The 20498-nt window shown below is 43.0% G+C and overlaps 1 protein-coding gene across 7 annotated transcripts in view; it reads left to right on the top strand.

Annotated features, from left to right (window-relative positions):
- DPP6 (dipeptidyl peptidase like 6) overlaps window positions 1-20498 on the top strand; it is an 807813-nt gene that overhangs the window by 614015 nt on the left and 173300 nt on the right. For all 7 annotated transcript variants that reach the window (XM_073334581.2, XM_073334585.2, XM_073334583.2 and 4 more), the window contains one exon: window positions 5122-5174. In XM_073334581.2, coding sequence (XP_073190682.1) covers window positions 5122-5174 — 53 coding nt within the window. The remainder of the gene's footprint in view (window positions 1-5121; window positions 5175-20498) is intronic.

The following is a 20498-nucleotide window of genomic DNA, read 5'->3' as shown; positions in this document are numbered from 1 at the left end:
GTTTGCCAGCCACAAAGCCTGAGTCTTTGATTCCAGGTCTCTCTGTCCGATGTTTTGCCCTTTGGGGGACATTTCGGCAAATAAATAAGAAAATTGCTCCAAATTCCATCAGAAGTCAACAGAAATTTCCATAGAGATATTAGATAACTCTAGCCATTCTCCCAGGACTTTGGACTAATTTAGTTCTGATTCTCATACCAAAGAAAGATCCAGCTATTTCATATTGCACCAAGGTCTCTTTTGCATCCCTTTCTATTTTAGGAATATGCCTACCCATGTGTAATCTCAGCATGTATGAGACAGTGGGAGTAACCAGAGCCATTGCAGCCCATAGTCTATTAAGGCTAAGAGGTGAAGTAGCACAGCTAGGACCTGTTCTTGCAAACTTTATTCTCATAACTAGTCTTTTGATATCAGGGATTCAGTGGGATGGCTCACATGAGCAACGGTTGCTGCCATGAGTGACAAGTCATGGCGAGTCCCCTTAGGAGACAGCACACCACAGTTAAAGCCAATGTAACATGATAGACTCATAAAACAGAGAGAGATTGGTCTCTCTCTTTAATGAAAGATGATCCTGTGTGCATCTGTAAGGGTTGGTCCCAGACCTGAGCGGGTGTGTGATGATGATCAGATAATAAAGCAGTCCTCAAAGGACGAGCAAGTTTGGCCACCCTCTGCAAGACACAGGCTCTTCCCTTTCTGCTGCTCCAGTATGAGCTCCCTTCCACTCCCATTTTCTCCACCCCATCCAGTTTACCCTCTCAATCTCTGTGTCTCTCTGCACTTAACAACCTCTGTGCCTCAGACTCTGCTAATTGCTGTGGTGTTGCGCCTTCTGACATGGCTGCCTGTAATCTATAGTAACCATGGGAAAAAGCACTAACCAATGCCTTTCCCAGCAGTTGCCCTGTCTGTTTGCCTGCCCACTCCATTTGTCATCTCCTCTCCTTCTCCTTTGTGTGAGCCTGACAGTGTTCATACTGGTACTTCAACTGTCTTCAGATACGTGGAATAGTCCTGTCCTGTTTGAAAACCTGCCTATGTTAATAAGCAAGAGAGTCATGTTCTGGTCCTGAACTTAACCTGTCTTCCCCATTTTTCCCCCTTCCTAGAGGCTTTGGAGGAATATTTAGTGCTTCCGAGGCATTTTAAAGATGAACAGTGCTCAGTATTTATGGGTTTCAGAGTAACAGCCGTGTTAGTCTGTATTCGCAAAAAGAAAAGGAGTACTTGTGGCACCTTAGAGACTAACCAATTTATTTGAGCATGAGCTTTCGTGAGCTACAGCTCACTTCATCGGATGCATACCTTGGAAACTGCAGCAGACTTTATATACACACAGAGAATATGAAACAATACCTCCTCCCACCCCACTGTCCTGCTGGTAATAGCTTATCTAAAGTGATCATCAGGTTGGGCCATTTCCAGCACAAATCCAGGTTTTCTCACCTTCCACCCCCCCACACAAATTCACTCTCCTGCTGGTGATAGCCCATCCAAAGTGACAACTCTTTACACAATGTGCATGATAATCAAGTTGGGCCATTTCCTGCACAAATCCAGGTTCTCTCACCCCCTCACCACCCTCCCAAAAACCACACACACAAACTCACTATCCTGCTGGTAATAGCTCATCCAAAGTGACCACTCTCCCTACAATGTGCATGATAATCAAGGTGGGCCATTTCCAGCACAAATCCAGGTTTTCTCACATCCCCCCCACCCCCATACACACACAAACTCACTCTCCTGCTGGTAATAGCTCATCCAAACTGACAACTCTCCAAGTTTAAATCCAAGTTAAACCAGAACATCTGGGGGGGGGGGGGGGAGGAAAAAACAAGGGGAAATAGGCTACCTTGCATAATGACTTAGCCACTCCCAGTCTCTATTTAAGCCTAAATTAATAGTATCCAATTTGCAAATGAATTCCAATTCAGCAGTTTCTCGCTGGAGTCTGGATTTGAAGTTTTTTTGTTTTAAGATAGCGACCTTCATGTCTGTGATTGCGTGACCAGAGAGATTGACGTGTTCTCCGACTGGTTTATGAATGTTATAATTCTTGACATCTGATTTGTGTCCATTTATTCTTTTACGTAGAGACTGTCCAGTTTGACCAATGTACATGGCAGAGGGGCATTGCTGGCACATGATGGCATATATCACATTGGTGGATGTGCAGGTGAACGAGCCTCTGATAGTGTGGCTGATGTTATTAGGCCCTGTGATGGTGTCCCCTGAATAGATATGTGGGCACAATTGGCAACGGGTTTTGTTGCAAGGATAAGTTCCTGGGTTAGTGGTTCTGTTGTGTGGTATGTGGTTGTTGGTGAGTATTTGCTTCAGGTTGGTGGGCTGTCTGTAGGCAAGGACTGGCCTGTCTCCCAAGATTTGTGAGAGTGTTGGGTCATCCTTTAGGATAGGTTGTAGATCCTTAATAATGCGTTGGAGGGGTTTTAGTTGGGGGCTGAAGGTGACGGCTAGTGGCGTTCTGTTATTTTCTTTGTTAGGCCTGTCCTGTAGTAGGTAACTTCTGGGAACTCTTCTGGCTCTATCAATCTGTTTCTTTACTTCTGCAGGTGGGTATTGTAGTTGTAAGAAAGCTTGACAGAGATCTTGTAGGTGTTTGTCTCTGTCTGAGGGGTTGGAGCAAATGCGGTTGTATCGCAGAGCTTGGCTGTAGACGATGGATCGTGTGGTGTGGTCAGGGTGAAAGCTGGAGGCATGTAGGTAGGAATGGCGGTCAGTAGGTTTCCGGTATAGGGTGGTGTTTATGTGACCATTGTTTATTAGCACTGGACCCTGGTAGTTTTAAATACAGGTATAAAGGGAATTATTCTGAGGACAGTTTGGTCTGACTTCACATGAAAAATCTTATAGGACATTTCCGAAAAGGTTTCTAGCTTAGCTGTGCCAAGATTTTACTGTATAGTTCCATGCAGCATTTCTCCTTTGTATTCAGGATTTGCTATTCCCATTCTTTCCCTTTGGGGAATCAGAACAGCTTTATAACTTCAGTAACACTAAAGTAAAACCTAGGGACCTATGCTACCTTCAGATTCACACTGCAGCTCTCCAAGTTTAAACTTTGTGACCTCTGAGGAGACCTCAGCAAACTTAATGGAATTAAGGGCTGGGAGGGAAATACAACACTAATTAGCATTGCACCATCTCAGAGGGGTAGAGGGGACATGTTCAGCATAAATAAATGCGAAACTGCAGCAAAGTCATTTGCATTCCTGAGCCTTCTCAGGTGTGTAGTCATGAGGTAGTTGTCTAAGCTACAAGTGGTTTTGCATATCTATCAAGTAAATCAGAGACTCAGAATCCTAACACACATTAATAGGATGTGATTTTGTGATGCTCTCTGAAGGAGTTTGTGGCTGTAAAGGAATGAATGAATAGAGACAAAAGGTGCAGATTGCCATCTATAACCAATTAGATATTGTTCCGGTGTCATACCTCCAGCTTTTGGGAGACAGCTCCCTCTACACCCTGATGGCTGCTTCCCCCTTTCATTCACTGGCTTTCATGCACTGGCACAAGGCTGCAATGTTTGGGTTGCAATTGCTACAAAGGAGTGTCTGTGTTGGTAACCCAGTAATCAGCGTGTATTAGGTTTCCCTCTCTGCCCAATCCACAAGAGGTGGGTCTGCTGAAGCCTTGTGCATCAGGCTAGCTCAAGCTGTAGCAAATGCTGATATCATCTCTGGAGGTCTCTAGTTCAATCCCTGTTGAGTTAAGCAACATGTTGGCCCTCACACTTTCATTTTTAAAAATTTCACAAAGCTCTTCTATTATTATTGTTTGACTATTTTGTAATTTATATAATGAAACCTACACTTTCTCCCTAACCCTCCTGACTGTGTCACATTAATCAGTGTCTACAATGTGAACAAAACAAGGAGCAGGATAAAGAAGGAAGGGAAGCAGCTAGATACTGCAGCCAGTTTTTATACTAATTTCTGCCGTTGCTTCTCCTCAATTCTATAGCATCATCTTGTATTCTGTGGCCCTGGCTGTGGCATCACAATCAAACAGATTTTAGTTAGTGTGTGAGGATGGTAATAGGTCTGTGTTATGGTCACATCAAGGCTTCTATCACCCTTTAGGATATCTGTTGGTCTGTGGGAATAGTCAGAATATTTTGTACAAGATAATAGGTAACTCCTGGAAAGAGTACAGTGATGTTGTCTATGTATACAGGACTACTATTCAAGAGGCCCTCAATCTATGACAAAGTTTGAGTGCTTTATGAGCAAAGGTGGGGGCCACATAAACTAGACATTGAAATCAGAGTGATATCCCAGATGCCATGGAGTGGTCTATGTGGGTAGATGTTGACTTTTTAATGTGTTTTAAGTTAAAGCAATAGACCAGAGTTTGAAAGCATGAATGCCTAAAGTCAGATACCTAAATCTATATTTACATACCCACATTAGCAACCTAACTTTCACAAGTGCTGAGCGCCCATTCCTCCCACTGAGCAATCAGAAATCCCCGGGACAAATCAATTCACACTGAAAATCCGTCCACCAAGTTTTAAACCATTAAAACAAGTAGTAAATTTTCCCTTCTCAAAGGGCCTAATCCTGTGAGGTGAGGAGTGCCCTCACCTCCCAGAAAAGTCAGTGAAAGTTGAAGATGCTATTCAGCCTCTCTCAGGGTCAAACAGACCTTAAGCCATTGCTGAGCCCAAAATCAGCCAGCTTTTCTCTGATGGTTACGAAAGGGTGTTGCAGTATATACCATATCCCTGTTGTGTCTTGTTATAACCATGTCGCCTTTCTCCAACTGACCAAGGTGTCCTCATTAAGGATTGTTCTATATTTAGCCATTGCTGGGAGCATGTGCCCCTACCTTAATCAAAGACCTGGTAGCCATGGCAACGACACAGAGCATCTGGATGGATACAGTTTGCCAAACATTTTAACAAGGTGTGAGATGAATATCACATATCACCATTAGGTGAATTAATTTATCGTTCCTTTCCAGTACAGATTACAAAGTATTCATAACAGCTCCCTTGCCATAAAATGCTAGACTTTGCATTGATATGAGCCCCGTTAACATAGATTACATTACTAATCTTGTTTTCTTTTAAATTTCATTTTGCAGGTGTATCAGCATTCGTTTACGGCATATTATGTCCTCAGCAAAATACCTTTTGGGTAAGCAATAATTCAGTCTTCATTTTAAAACACAGCAATTTAAAATTCTACAAAGTAATACAAGATACAACTAATGATTTGCCAATAACAATTTCTGTGCAGCAGTCTAGCATCCACTGTACTGTGTGTTGTAGAACAGAACATAACCTGAAAGAAACAAAAGTAGTCCACTTCCGGGAGAGGGCCTAGTTTTCATGCTGTTGGCTAGAATGTAGTATAAATAGCTAAAAACTGGGAAGTGAACATAAATTTGTGTACTCTGAATATCACACTAGCTACTAGTCACGTGCAAATTTTTACCAGCAAAAATGGGGAGATACAATAGACCTGTACTTTGCTGTTATTAGAATATTGTAAGTGCAATTCTCAAACTAAAGCTCTAGTTTGCTATTCACTGTATTCTTTCACTGGTTTATTATTCCTATAGAGAGTGCCAAACAGGTGGTAAGCATTTCTCATACCTAAAAGTCAGCTCCTGCAAAGACTTGCAAGTGTGCCATTTGTTATGCTCCTGAGTAGTTTCAGTGAAGTCAGTGACACTACACATGGCTCTTATCTAGCAAAGCACTTAAGCACTTGCTTAAGTCCCACTGACTTCAATGGGATTTTTTATTTCAATTGAGCTTAAGCATCTGCATGAAATTAAGTATGTGTTTAAGTGCTTTGTTGAATCAGGATCCTGTGAACAGTTGTGCATAAAGTTTGGCAGGATAAGGGCCTAAGTAGACAAAATGGGAGGAGGAGAAGAGATGTTACATGCCTTTTTATAAAGTGCTGGATTGCAATATTCTATAGTACCTTTCTCCACGTGAAGCCCCACTGAAGTCAGTGGGTATTCGATGAATAAGTTACCACCAACCACAAGGAAGTGGATATCAAAATGTGGCCCAAAAATTGGTTTTACATTTTTCAGTATGTTTATCCTACCATATTTTTATATGTAACAGGAAAGTAGAAATACAAAGTATTTGTAATTATCTCTTGGAAAGCAATTATTAATATAATACTTTTTATAAAAATTCAAGCATGAAAGAATTTAGTCATGTCGGCACAAATTTTTAAAGGTATTTAAGTGTTGCTGTGCTCAGCATGGCAATGCCTAAACGATTTAGGAGCTTAGATATCATTTTCGAAAGGGATCTAGGTACTCAGCAGTCTAAATTCCATTGACTGCCAGTGCAGTTTAGACTCCTAGATGCCTTTTGAAAATGAGATTTAGGCTCCTAAATCAATTAGATGTTGTGATGCTGAGTGCAGCAACACCTAAATAACTTAAAAAGCTGGAGCGTAGTTTTCCTGTTAAAGGTCTCTCTGATTTTAGGTTTGAAAATAAATTCCTAACTTCAGAGTATGATTTAGACCTCAGTCTGACAAACAGACATCATGTTTAGTTTCTTACAAGGCTGGTAATGTGCAGATGTTGTGTCAAGGAGATATCTCAGTATATGCCCCCACTTAGTTAAAAAAGAGTTCACATAGAGAATTTCTTTCAGTGGTGTCCAGTTAACAGCCAAGAAACATCACTGTGCTTTCTTTACAGAAATTCTGTTTTCTGCACATATATATATTTTAAAAAATCCCCAAATGTTAGAAACTCTCTAAATTGGCAATTTAGGAATCCAGACAGTTCACTACTACCACAGAATCGTTCATCATCCACCCCACCAAATTTACATTTCACTAACAAGGTCAGCTCCCAGACTGCTGCGCTGGGCATCACAAAATGGGGAAGAGATGGCCAGCCCTCTGTGGAGATAGAGGTGGTTAGGGACTATTTAGAAAAGCTGGACGTGCACAAGTCCATGGGGCCGGACGAGTTGCATCCGAGAGTGCTGAAGGAATTGGCGGCTGTGATTGCAGAGCCATTGGCCATTATCTTTGAAAACTCGTGGCGAACCGGGGAAGTCCCGGATGACTGGAAAAAGGCTAATGTAGTGCCCATCTTTAAAAAAGGGAAGAAGGAGGATCCTGGGAACTACAGGCCAGTCAGCCTCACCTCAGTCCCTGGAAAAATCATGGAGCAGATCCTCAAAGAATCAATCCTGAAGCACTTGCATGAGAGGAAAGTGATCAGGAACAGCCAGCATGGATTCACCAAGGGAAGGTCATGCTGGACTTATCTAATCGCCTTTTATGATGAGATTACTGGTTCTGTGGATGAAGGGAAAGCAGTGGATGTATTGTTTCTTGACTTTAGCAAAGCTTTTGACATGGTCTCCCACAGTATTCTTGTCAGCAAGTTAAGGAAGTATGGGCTGGATGAATGCACTATAAGGTGGGTAGAAAGTTGGCTAGATTGTCGGGCTCAACGGGTAGTGATCAATGGCTCCATGTCTAGTTGGCAGCCGGTATCAAGTGGAGTGCCCCAAGGGTCGGTCCTGGGGCCGGTTTTGTTCAATATCTTCATAAATGATCTGGAGGATGGTGTGGATTGCACTCTCAGCAAATTTGCGGATGATACTAAACTGGGAGGAGTGGTAGATACGCTGGAGGGGAGGGATAGGATACAGAAGGACCTAGACAAATTGGAGGATTGGGCCAAAAGAAATCTGATGAGGTTCAATAAGGATAAGTGCAGGGTCCTGCACTTAGGACGGAAGAACCCAATGCACAGCTACAGACTAGGGACCGAATGGCTAGGCAGCAGTTCTGCGGAAAAGGACCTAGGGGTGACAGTGGACGAGAAGCTGGATATGAGTCAGCAGTGTGCCCTTGTTGCCAAGAAGGCCAATGGTATTTTGGGATGTATAAGTAGGGGCATAGCGAGCAGATCGAGGGACGTGATCGTTCCCCTTTATTCGACATTGGTGAGGCCTCATCTGGAGTACTGTGTCCAGTTTTGGGCCCCACACTTCAAGAAGGATGTGGATAAATTGGAGAGAGTCCAGCGAAGGGCAACAAAAATGATTAGGGGACTGGAACACATGAGTTATGAGGAGAGGCTGAGGGAGCTGGGATTGTTTAGCCTGCAGAAGAGAAGAATGAGGGGGGATTTGATAGCTGCTTTCAACTACCTGAAAGGGGGTTCCAAAGAGGATGGCTCTAGACTGTTCTCAATGGTAGCAGATGACAGAACGAGGAGTAATGGTCTCAAGTTGCAGTGGGGGAGGTTTAGATTGGATATTAGGAAAAACTTTTTCACTAAGAGGGTGGTGAAACACTGGAATGCGTTACCTAGGGAGGTGGTAGAATCTCCTTCCTTAGAGGTTTTTAAGGTCAGGCTTGACAAAGCCCTGGCTGGGATGATTTAACTGGGAATTGGTCCTGCTTCGAGCAGGGGGTTGGACTAGATGACCTTCTGGGGTCCCTTCCAACCCTGATATTCTATGATTCTATGATACATCTCATATTGAATCTTTATTTTATTCTGTAATGGAACCATGCTGTTGGATGAATACTTTTGATTTCATTTATTCATTCAGTGTGAAGTGAAGATTCTGAAAGGAATATAGTGCCAGGAGGCACTGAGTTACGTCAGAGTCCTGTCTGTTTTCTCAGAGTATGATGTGTTGGTAGAGCAAGAAGATATTTTAATGGAGAGAATTGGTAGGATTGCTCTGTTTGGTGTTATGAAATGTGTTGATCACATAGTGTGATCGGGTTGTGTAAGTATATGTAGATCTCGCAAGCTCACATTTTTATCTGTATTGTAGAGCAACTAGCAAGTTGTTTCAGAGTAGCAGCTGTGTTAGTCTGTATCCGCAAAAAGAAAAGGAGTACTTGTGGCACCTTAGAGACTAACCAATTTATTTGAGCATAAGCTTTCGTGAGCTACAGCTCACTTTTTCCCCAGTGGGTAATGTTGCATGGTGCAATAGTGCAATAAGTACATTGTAAATGCATCCCTTGAGGAGGGCTACTGAAGGGGAATTTATAACCTTCTAGAAATATATTTGGAATTTTGCACATGATGTAGGAAATTCTAGTGGATATAGTTAAAAGGGTGGTCCCAACTGAGTGGTGTGATAGTGGGCAAGGAAAGATGACGCACAACTCAAAAGCAGTGCTTTCATTTAGAGAACAAAACTCTCGCATCACACTGGGTGGGAGTGGGGAGGGGAGGCTGTTGACCTAGTAGGGACACACACACACACCTGCCTTAGAGCAGAGTATTTATTTTATTGTATTTCTTTAGATTTGACATTCCTGAGCAAAGCTCTTGTAAACACTTTGAGCGCCTTGACAGCAATTAAACTTACAATAACCACCCAGCAGATTTAGTACCAATATGCAAACAAATTAATGTCACTAGCCACCAGCCTTAAATAATCAAATGGAGGGAACCATTTACCTCAGCTTGCAGTCAGTAAAAATGACAACTCTCCCAGAAAGCTGCTCAGCCCCAAATCCTGTCCCAGAACACCCTCATGTCCTTCCCCCAAAGCCCTGTCAGGTGCAGTGCACCCTACTTCTGCTGCAAAACGAGGCAGCCTATGTACCCTGTTAGTATGTGCTGCCAGCTGAGGAGCTTGGGGCCTGCTCATGCTTCCAAGCCAGTGGCCACAGCTTGAGCCTAGGTGTCCACATTAGCTGTGACCCCAGCCCATCTCAGTCCTTCTGTTTCTAAATGTGAATTCCACAGAACGTATACCCCATGGGCTGTGCCAGTGTAAGTTTCCCTGAACTGTCTCACCCACCTTCCTCGCCCGCAGCTCTGACCTTTCATAATGAGAGGAGTAGGTAGTTCAGCCTTCACACTCATTCAGCCCTTGCTGCCTCTGCTGGGATTTCCTAATAAGGGAGCCAATTAGTGTCACCACTTTTAAAGAACATGACATTAATTTAATTCAATTCTCTCCATAAATTGCTTTTTTTAAGGGAAATTACTGATTTTTTTGCTGGTTTCCTGCAGATCCTGGTTATGATTATAAACAGAGATGGATCCGAGCCACCAAAGTTTGGCTTTAGATTTGAACTTTCCCCAAGTTCTGGTTGGGAGCTTGACTTGGGTCCACCTCTAGTTTACACTGTACAGTTCAAGTAAAGACACTGGCAAATAGTGAGTGAAATGTCCCGATCTGGAAACCCTTACTCCTTTCAGTGCCTTTGGAGATGTATATCAAATTGTTTGTGTGAATAAGAGAAGCGGGTCTGAGCCCCTTGTGCAGAGTGAGTGATAAATGATAGCAGAGATAAGCCTCATAGTATCTTATTAAAAACAAAGTATAAGGTTGAAGTAGAACGGAAAATAATCCCTGCAGAGTTTTAAACCCTTCCCTTCCCCTCCCATTATCTCAGATTTCTACAGATTTTTTTGTAGATTCAGAATAAAAATCCCCCATAGATTTTGCCAAATTTCCCTTCAGATTTCTGTGGCCCACTGATGTTAAGAAGGGTTTTAGTTTTTTTATGAAGGGACTGATTTATGGGTCTATAATTGTTCTTATTTTCAAGAGTATAGGGGGTTTTTTGCTTTATTTTTTTTTAAAGGCTGCTCAACAGAGCTAGAAACATGGCACCCACTACCTGTACCCCTGTTTTCTTTCTATCAAGTGTCAGAGCAGTGAAGCTCATACTGTTCTTGGGTGCCATCTAGTGGATTTGTTACTTTTGTAAAATTTAGCAGGTGTTTCATCAGACACAGCTTTGTATCCCACATTTGTTTTTCTCTTACTGGTGCTGTCAAGGAACCTGATGGAAATGGCTTGTTACCTGCATTTTAAAATACTTTTGCAAAGCTTCTAATGCAACATGATGGCTTCACTTGCCAAGCTGTAAGTGGCCATCTGTTATTATTTATTTATTATTTGTGTTGCAATAGCACTTATGAGCTCCATTCCTGGACCAGGACCGCATTGTGGTAGGCACTGAACATAAATACAATCCTATTTGTTAATTTCTGATTGTTGTTCTTTTGTTTACCCATGGGAGCATGAATTCTGCTCACTAGAGTTACTCAGTGTAATTGATCCTTGCTAGGCCCCAACTGCCCAGCCCCGCAGACAAATCTTCCACTGAGGTGGAAGAAATGTATGATTTGTGTACAGTCTGCAGGATGAGCACTGCATTCTTCAGCTAGATTGAAAAAATATCTTCCTGCTTGACTCTTCCCCTTGAGAACCACTTGCCAAAGTTTTTGTATTGAACTACATCATATGACTCCCTATTTCTTGTTAGGTTTTATTACATGTTATTCGTGCTCTTGCTGTGTGGTGCCTATTACTGATTTACATTATTTAATAAACCAACACAGTGTTTAATGGACTGTATGTTTTTTTTTGTCTTTTCCACTGGGGCTCTGCACTGGAACCTTGCACTGAATAATCACCATCTCTTATCTAATGCTTTTTGTCCCTAGCTCTCAAAGCACTTTACAAAGGAGGTCAGTATCATTATCCCTGTTTTTCAAATGGGGAAACTGAGGAGGAACTGACTTGCCTAAGGTCACCCAGCAAGACAGTAGCAGAGCTGGGACTAGAACCCAGGTCTCTTGAGTGCTTCAGAAGGCAGGTTATTGCATGAGTGCCTACTACACTGACCTCGAGGTTATTGGTTACTGGCCGCTGTTTAAAACAGTATGCGGCACTAGCTGGACCACAGGTCTGTTCTGGTATGGGAGTCCCTATGGAAGAGGTAGCATTTGATTGTTCTTTTTCCAAGTACCTATATCTGTTGCCTTCACCAGGGCCTAAAAAAGACACCATTTTCAGTTCTGCTTTATTTTTAAAATGCCCAAAGTAAAACTTAGCATTAAAAGTACAGTCTGTCAAACTTCCTGCTGTTCATTTGTTTCTGAGCTGATTGTTATCCTTTAGCACTACTGGTAGGAAAAGATTGCTACTGACCGCCAAGCAATGAACCCTCGCCACAATATGTGAGAGAAAAAAAAAACCCAAAGCAGAATTCTCAAATGTGCTTGTAAGGCTCAGACAGGAGGAGATTTAGCAGCGATTACATTGTATGCGGAGAGGAGGGAATTGTGCACAACAGCTTCTAGGCAGGATTTACTCTTCTTGCCAGATTTATACTGTGTAACAAGAGGCAGCTGGTAGGCATAGCCAAGGAGAAATCTTAGAGCACAGTTATGTTCTTCATATCCACAGTGTAGAACTCTATTCAATATTCCACACTCATCCCCCACACAGAACTCTGATTAGCATCAAGAAAAGTTCTGTGCGTGGACTAAGTGCCAAATCTGCAGTAGAGATCCCCACAAAGGATAAGAAATAGGAGAATTTTGCTCTTTGTGCATCAGGGATACATTTTCAAAGCAGTGTGTGTAGATTTCACTGTACAACTCCCACTAATGTTCAGAGTCACCCTGTGTCCCTTACACCAGCTACTGATAGTAAACAGAATAAAATAAAATAAAGAAAGCCAAATCAGACCTTGTATACAGAAATATAGTTATCACAAACACACAAGAATCTCGTTGCAAAGCAGTAGAGACTAAAATCTTTCTTGTTGAAGGACAGCAAGATTTTATCATAACACTTAGGGTCTGTGACAGGAGGAAGAAATTATTTAATATTTAGTCTCATGGCTAAAAGAAACAAAAGTACTGGGAGTAAAGAGAACTGGGTTCAGTTCCTGGCTCTGCCACTGACTTCTTTTGATTTCACCTCTTCCTTTGATTGCTACACATCACTATAGTATTTGAACACGGTGGCAAGTCAAATAACTTCACTGTGCCTCTGTTTCCCCAACTCTTAAAACAGGGATGATAATGCTATTTATCTACCATGCACAGCTGTTGTGAGATTTTATTCATTAATGTTTGAGATACTTGGATGGCAAATGCTACAGAAAGGCAAAGTACTATTATTATATCTATTTGCAGCTAATCGGATTTTAACTAGCAGAAACGAGTGATTTTCTCTCTCTCACTTACCTATACATATATAGCTCCTCCTACAACTGTATGTAAAAATGTAGTGATGTGAAGTATGTTAAACAAATATGGAACAAATACCTTTCATTCACTTAGAAAAATCTATGCTCTCCTATCACTGCTACTTTCTTTTCTTCCTCCACTTGCCTGAGTATTGCTGCCATCATTTTTGTTGTATCTATTGTTGTTGTAGCCTGACCTCAAAAAGAGAGGTCTGTGTAAGCTTGAAAGCTTCTCTCTGTTACCAACAGAAGTTGGTCAAATAAAAAATATTATTTTTGTTGTCTTTTCAATCTAATTTACACTGTGAGCTCAGTGGTCCAAGGTCCATGCACACCTGTGTCTCTCTATAAACAATAATATCCTCATGTTGCAATAGGCTTATTTTTTATTTTGTTCTTGAGAACAGAAGAATTAGCAGTGGGTGAACACAGTGTGATAAAGCCCAGTGAAGTCAGTGTGAATCTTTCCGTTCATTTCAGTTGGCTTTGGACAAAGCCCTGATAGAGATGATGTTGGGTCAATGAACTTGTTGCTATTTTAAATTGATCTGAACCTCAAACTCTACAGGCCATTGTACACTGGCTAAGTTATTACAAGGGCATTTGTTTGTTTTTAAAGCCCATTTTGTTTCCTTTAGTAAGAAAGCACCAGCCATTTTATCCAACAGAGCCCATGCTTAGGGCAACATCCCCCATCAAGTTTCGGACTCCTTGTTGTTTTTATCCCCCATCAAGTGACTGCTCTGCAAAAGAGATTCAGATTTGAAATGCAGTTCCATTTGACAGGTTTCAGAGTAACAGCCGTGTTAGTCTGTATTCGCAAAAAGAAAAGGAGTACTTGTGGCACCTTAGAGACTAACCAATTTATTTGAGCATGAGCTTTCGTGAGCTACAGCTCACTTCATCGGATGCATACTGTGGAAACTGCAGCAGACTTTATATACACACAGAGAATATGGATCTTTGGTGTGCACAGTTAGAGGGAAATCCCTTTCAGCAGATCAGCACCGCATCATTTCAGGAGGATTCCCTGTTCATCCCCATAGGTTGATGTTTTTTTTGTGAATCTCTTCCATCTTCCCCCAGGCTAGAGCTACCTCCCAACCAACCCCCAACTCTGCAAGGTGTATACCCTTCACCAAACTGGCCAGCACCAAATCTCAGCAGATGGGGCTGAGTTTCACTCCTTGTTTATACCCAGCATTTTAAACATGGTACAAAGACCACAGTTAGAAACAGAACAATGTAGAGGAAAGTGAGAAACCATTAGATTACAGTGCCATCATTCACCACAAAGCAGGCCACACACGTTTGTAGAAGCCCTTTCAATTGTTCTGCTTTTCTGTACACACATCCTGAAATAGAATAGAAGAGAATGCACAGGGTTTTTCTTTTGTTTTGTTTATTTCTTTAGCTGGGACGTTTTCTGCATTTGTTTGGAGGTTGGAGGAGCTGCTTTTTTGTTTCTTGTTTTGTTTTGTTTTGTTTTTGCTGATGTACAAGATGCCATGGGATTTTCATGTTACACAGAAGTAAACCAGATGCATTCCCCCAAGGGGCCCATTTGTGCGTTGGCCCCTATCACATAGTAGATAGACCCTACAGGCATGAACTTTGATTAACATTTGCAGCTATGCACACTGTAGGCTCATAAAGTTGTTAAGCCCATTTAAAATCTGGGTGCATTATTTATTGTTCAATTATGTAACATGCTATTTTGTGCATAGTGCATTGCAAAGCACAAACAAAGGCATGGTAGTCCTTAGAAAAAAATTGCAGCCTCAGGGCCCAATCATACAAGGTGCTGAGCACCTCCCCACTCCTGTGGGTTTCAGTGGGGGTAAGGATGCTAAGCACCTCTCCAAACTGTGCAGTAGTGCATGCAATGATGTTAGTGTGTCTCATGGGCTCTGGTTCCGTTCATCAGCACCCTGCTACTAGGGACTCTTCTGGCTGCTGCTGACCCTGGGAGCGAATTCTCTATGGAAAACATAATATGGTCCCTGGTGGATGAGGCACTTTGAAACTGGAAGAGGGGAATGATACATATTTGCACCGGGTCTTCCTTCTCCCATCCCACCCCTTGGCACAGATCTTGGCCTCACAAAACACCCACCATGGCGTACGGAAGAGGAGAAGGAGCAATGGGAAATAAAGGTGACTGATCTTCTCCACCATCATATATGTGAGGGAGAGATCAAGGCACAAAGGATCCTTACGTATCCAGGGGTACATGTGAGCGCACACGTGGGTGAGAGGGAGAATCCATGAGATTTCAGATGTGAAGACTTCCCCTTACGCATGTACTTCAGGTGTATGCATTTCTTTTGTTTGGCAGAATTATAGGGATGGAGTAGTGCGTTGTTCCTTCTAAATAAGGAATGTATTTTATTAATCCAGTTTTAAAATGTATCTAAAATCAAGTTAATTGTAGCACTGCCTATCAGTGACCATGTCCTCATTGACAGGAGTCTAGTAATAATGGGTCTTCTAAATTTACATCTTGGATCTTTTGTCTGATGAGTAAACCCAGCTTGAGTCGATGGCATTTAACAGAAAGGTGTGTTCTACCATCCTTGAAACACACACACACACACACACTCAACCCTCCAAGATTGCCTCTAGTCCTGTTGACTTGACATGAAAATGAAATCTGAAGACAGAGTCCTAGCTTTCAAAAAGATATGTAAAATACCAAGTCAGTCTTGTTTATCTAAAACCCAGTAATACAAAGTGATAGATTACATCAGACAACAAACCCAAGAACCAATCTCTTGCCAGAACTGAGGGCCTGATCCTGCTTCCAATGAATTCAAAGTTGTTGGTTTGGGGGTGGGGGGGGGGAAATAGAAGCAAGATTAGGTCCTTACTGATTTATCTCAACCATATCTCCTCTGAGATCTTGGTGCCCAGAATGGCTCTCTGCAGGCATTGCCTCCATGTGTTGTAATCCCAATAGATCTTACAAGTCAGCCCAGGGCAGTTGGATGGGAATCTTCAAGGCAGAAGTTCTCAAACAGCCTTTCTTGGTCCTATTGGGATCCAGGAAGTGGGCGGGCAGAAGCCCACCCACTGGTAAAGGACCCCCCCTCAGCCTACGGGGATCATCTACAGGACCTGGAAACCAAGTGATTTCAGGGGACAACTAATGAAATAACAGGGACAGGAGTGCGGTCACCTTTCTTGGTGGTAGGCAGAATTAACCACATTTAGGAACCACATCTAGGAACATCTGTAGTGGAGGGAATGAGGTGGGGTGGCAAGCAGTCCAGGGGGGAGGGGAAAGGGACCAAACCTTTCTTAGTAGAGCTGCTGCTCTAAGGAATACTTAGGTGCTGTATGTAGGAAGGTGTTGGGGCTTCACTAAGTGGTGTTTCTCAATCTGAACCAATGACCCAGCTGATTTTTAGGAGATGCAATGCTGAGGTGTAAATACGAGGTTTGTTGGTCCTAGGATCTTCCAGAGATCACTTCTGAAGTATATAGGTTTTACATCAGGGTCTCTCTAGCCCCTTCCCTCCCCATTTTCTTATTTGGGAGGGCTGATCTTCACATTTTTATTTATTGTTTGTATTGTGGGAGCACCTAGGAGCCCCAGTCATGGACCAGGACCCCTTTGTGCTAGGCTCTGTATAAACACAGACCCAAAAGAGGGTCCCTGCCCTAAGGCGCTTACAGTCTAAGACAACTGGGAAAAGATGGATAAGGACAGATGCGGGAGTGCAAGTGACCAGTGAAGCAATATTGGTCAGGGTGACAGGCAGCACACCAACAGGCTGGCCATTATCAAGATGTCTGTATGCATCACGGCAAAGGAGCTTTTTGAGAAGGGATTTGAAGATGGAGAATGAAGTAATTTCGTGGATCACCTCGCAAACATGTGGTTTTCAGCATGGGAGAAAGCGCGAAGGTGCTTGTTTGAAAACCTGACAAGTGGGCAGTGGAGGCTGATGTCATGGGTCAATCGGAGAAGACACACGGCTACTGTAAATGTACGGTATCCCACGTAGTCCTACTCGCTTTAACATTTCTAGTCTCCCTCTCAGGGGAGTCTTTTCAAGGTCTGGGTTTTATTGCTACACCTCGGCTGTTGATTGCTAACCTGACTTATTTGAGACCCTGCTGATTCCCATGGAAGATTCACCTTCTGCCTCATGGAGCTCCAAGACTAGATAGCTGCAAAAACTTAATGGAGTTAAACACCAGTCAGAGAAAATGGCTTTTAAGTGGCTTATTTTGTCCCTTGGAGACTGTCACCTCTTCACCGTCCCTTTGTGTGGACTAGACGTGATTCCAGCAGTGGAACCAAAAGTTTTTTTTTTAAAATCTCTGTCATATACACTTTCAAGATGTCACATGAGGAACATAAAGACCATTTCCAGCATCTGCAGATGCTTAGAGAAAACTAGAGATTCCAGTCAATGCCTCCATTCCTCCAGACTAGATTACTGTAACTCCTTACCATTTCCCAATTTCTGCTGGATTTTTAAATCACCTCCAGTGTTTTCACAATTTCACAACAAAGACCAGCCTGTGCCATGAATTTTACATCGTTCCGAATGGACATCCGCTGGCTCCTGCTATGACAGATGATTGATTTTAATGTTGTATTAGCATTTTTGCCAGGTTGTGCTTGGCCTACTGCCAGATATTACATCGTTGTATGCGGTAGCCACACAGACAGACTGTAGTCAGCTAGGCTGATTAGACTCCTTACATTTGTGGCTGAATTTGACTGGGTTGCTGACTCTGTTGAGCAAACTTTTTTTGTTACCTGGTGCTTTTGTGTTTTATGCTCCATGTCTGGAATTCAGTGCCTGTGGGTGAAATGTGTGTTATCCCTGGTTGTTTTTAAGACCAAACCACAGATCTCCTATATAGCTGTGCTTGAACCTTCAGTGGGTTTCATTTGCTTTCATTTCCTGCATTTTCCTTTAATCATTGAAAAACACTGCTTGGGGCTTACATGAAGTGGGCTGTACAATAAAATGTTGGGTTATTTCTCAAGACATTTTAAATATGTTTGAGTGTGTGTGCTTGCATACGTTCATGTGCACACACATACACGCACGCTTAAAAGAGAAAGAGCTCAGGAGAGCTCAGGAGAGGTTTTCCAATCTATTCAAGCACTTACATTAAAATGTGGGGTGAGGAGAGGGGTCCTAGTGCTGCATCTTCAGATAGTCTAAGTCCTTGATTAATTGTTCCAGCATGTCTTTGATTCCCTTCAATATTTTGTTTTCTTCTCTCTCTCTCTTTCTGGGCCTTTCTGTAGATCTGTGTGTCTCCTGGGAAGTGTTTCTCTTTCTGAGATCTGTCTCTTCTCCTCCTTTGTGTACACTGAAGTAAACAAGTCATTTAATTGTTTAACAATGTCTTTTCCATCTCTTAGAAATAACCTTCCTATCTCTTGGAAGATTTGCTTTTTCTCTCAAAGTCATTACTGTACCTTTGGTTCTTTTGTACTTGGACACATTTTTAGTTCCCGTAATCTCTTCTACAATGATTTTTGTGTTCCATCTTGCTTTTCTTATCATACGTCAAACATGCTTAACTGTATAGTCTTCACAGTTCTTTAGAGTCCTTCTGCTCGTACACATCCACCATCCTGTTTGGAACAATTTAACAGTCTCTCCTCTAGAAAGACTTAGACCTAGCATAGCAGGGTTTAAACAAGTCAAGATAGAGGTGCATTGGGGATGTTTGCACACCTGCCCCATCTTCTATCTGGTTCAAAACAGTGAATATTGTTCCCTCACTTCCCAAGCACTAAAATCAATCACAAGTTTAAGGGACTAAAGAAGAGACAGTAAACCTTTAATAGGAGTGTTCTCAGTGATTTCCAGGTTTGGAAATGAAGGCGAATGTAAAGAGTGTTTGGTTACAGAAAAGGATGGTGTACAATAAAAATAGTAGAAATGTGTAATGGAAGCGGTTCATTAATAAACATTGTATGAACTAACTAATAGTGCACGGAGATTTATCCAAAATCACCCATTTTCAAGCCAACATCCTGTACAAATGAGACCACAAGGGAAGGTTCAGAAAAAACTGCAAGGCCTACATACAAGTAGCTGTGAGAAACACAGCATCTTCAGAGAGGCCTGAATGATTGTTATAAATGATAGTTCTATACGCCTGGGGAAAATTCTGCACCACTGCATGCATGCAGAATTCATGTCCCCTACAGATTTTTTTGTTCCCCACAGAAAATAGATTCTGCCAGCAAAGCACTGCAATTACACCTTTCACCCACCAGGGGCTGATGTGGTGCCAGAAGAGAGGGCAGCAGGCTCAGGGCCTGAGCAGCCAGCCACAGAGAGGGAGAAGGAGAGGCTGCTTTCCTCACAGCACCCTGCCCATGGGGCGAGGTGAGGAGGCAAGGGATATGGGGGAAACAGACAGAGTGGGGCACACAGGGCTGCTGGGAGATCACATAGCTTGGGGTTCAGAAGGGCTAGTGGGGAGGACTAACTGGGGCAGGGGCAAAACAGCTACTGTGGTGACAGCATTGAGCCAGGGGCTGAATAGCATTGGCCTGCTAAACCCAGGGTTGTGAGTTCAATCCTTAAGGGGGCCATTTAGGGAAATGGAGCAAAAATTGGGGATTGGTCCTGCTTTGAGCAGGGGGTTGGACTAGATGACCTCCTGAGGTCCCTTCCAACTCTGATATTCTATGAATCTATGAATCTATGAATGGGAGTGGTGGTGCATGGACATGTGGGAGTGTGGGGGTGCAGGGCCACATGGGGTCAGGGGGAGGGGAGTGGCTGAGTGGGAGTGCAGGGACATATTGAGACAAGAGGGTGAGAGGTTCAGGGACACATAGGAACAGAGGAGGGGGATGGCTGAGTGGGGGTGCAAGGACACATAGGGATGAGGGAGAGGGAGTGCTGGGACACATGGGGATGGGGGGCAGATGTGCCTGACTGAATGGGAAAGGCTAGTGGTCAGCCAGCATCTGCATGGGAGAGGCTCCCCAACTCCCTAACAATCCCTCTCTCCCCCTCAAAAAACCCCTATTCCATACTTGTCCCACCCCCACCCAACAACCCTCCAGGTTCACTCCCGGGCTTATTCCCAGCAATTACTTCCTTGTCCTTCAGCTCCTCCATTACCCTGACTTCCCCAAGCCTTTGCACTGCTTCTGAGGGGTGTGGGAAATAAGTCTTGTATTGTAGTTTAAATAAATTACTACTCAAAGTTCTATATTAGAGAGGAGAGGAGGGATGGTCCAGTGGCTAGAGTGCTCGTCAGGGATTAAGGAGACCACCACTCCACCAATGGCTTCCTGTATAACTTTGGGCAAGTCACTTTGTGCCTTAGTTCCCCATCTGTAAAATGGCACAATAGCCTTTCCCTATCTCACAGCTGTGGTGTGAGGCACTCCGATAATACAGTAATGGGGTCCAGCTGCCTAAGAGAGATTTTCAAATGAGCTCAGGATCAGATTTCCAAATGCTTGGCACCCACAGTTGGGGCTGGATTTTC

The sequence above is a fragment of the Lepidochelys kempii genome, chromosome 2, assembly GCF_965140285.1.
Source record: "Lepidochelys kempii isolate rLepKem1 chromosome 2, rLepKem1.hap1, whole genome shotgun sequence".
Classification (NCBI taxonomy): domain Eukaryota; kingdom Metazoa; phylum Chordata; order Testudines; family Cheloniidae; genus Lepidochelys; species Lepidochelys kempii.
This window is presented reverse-complemented; position numbering and strand designations above follow the sequence as displayed.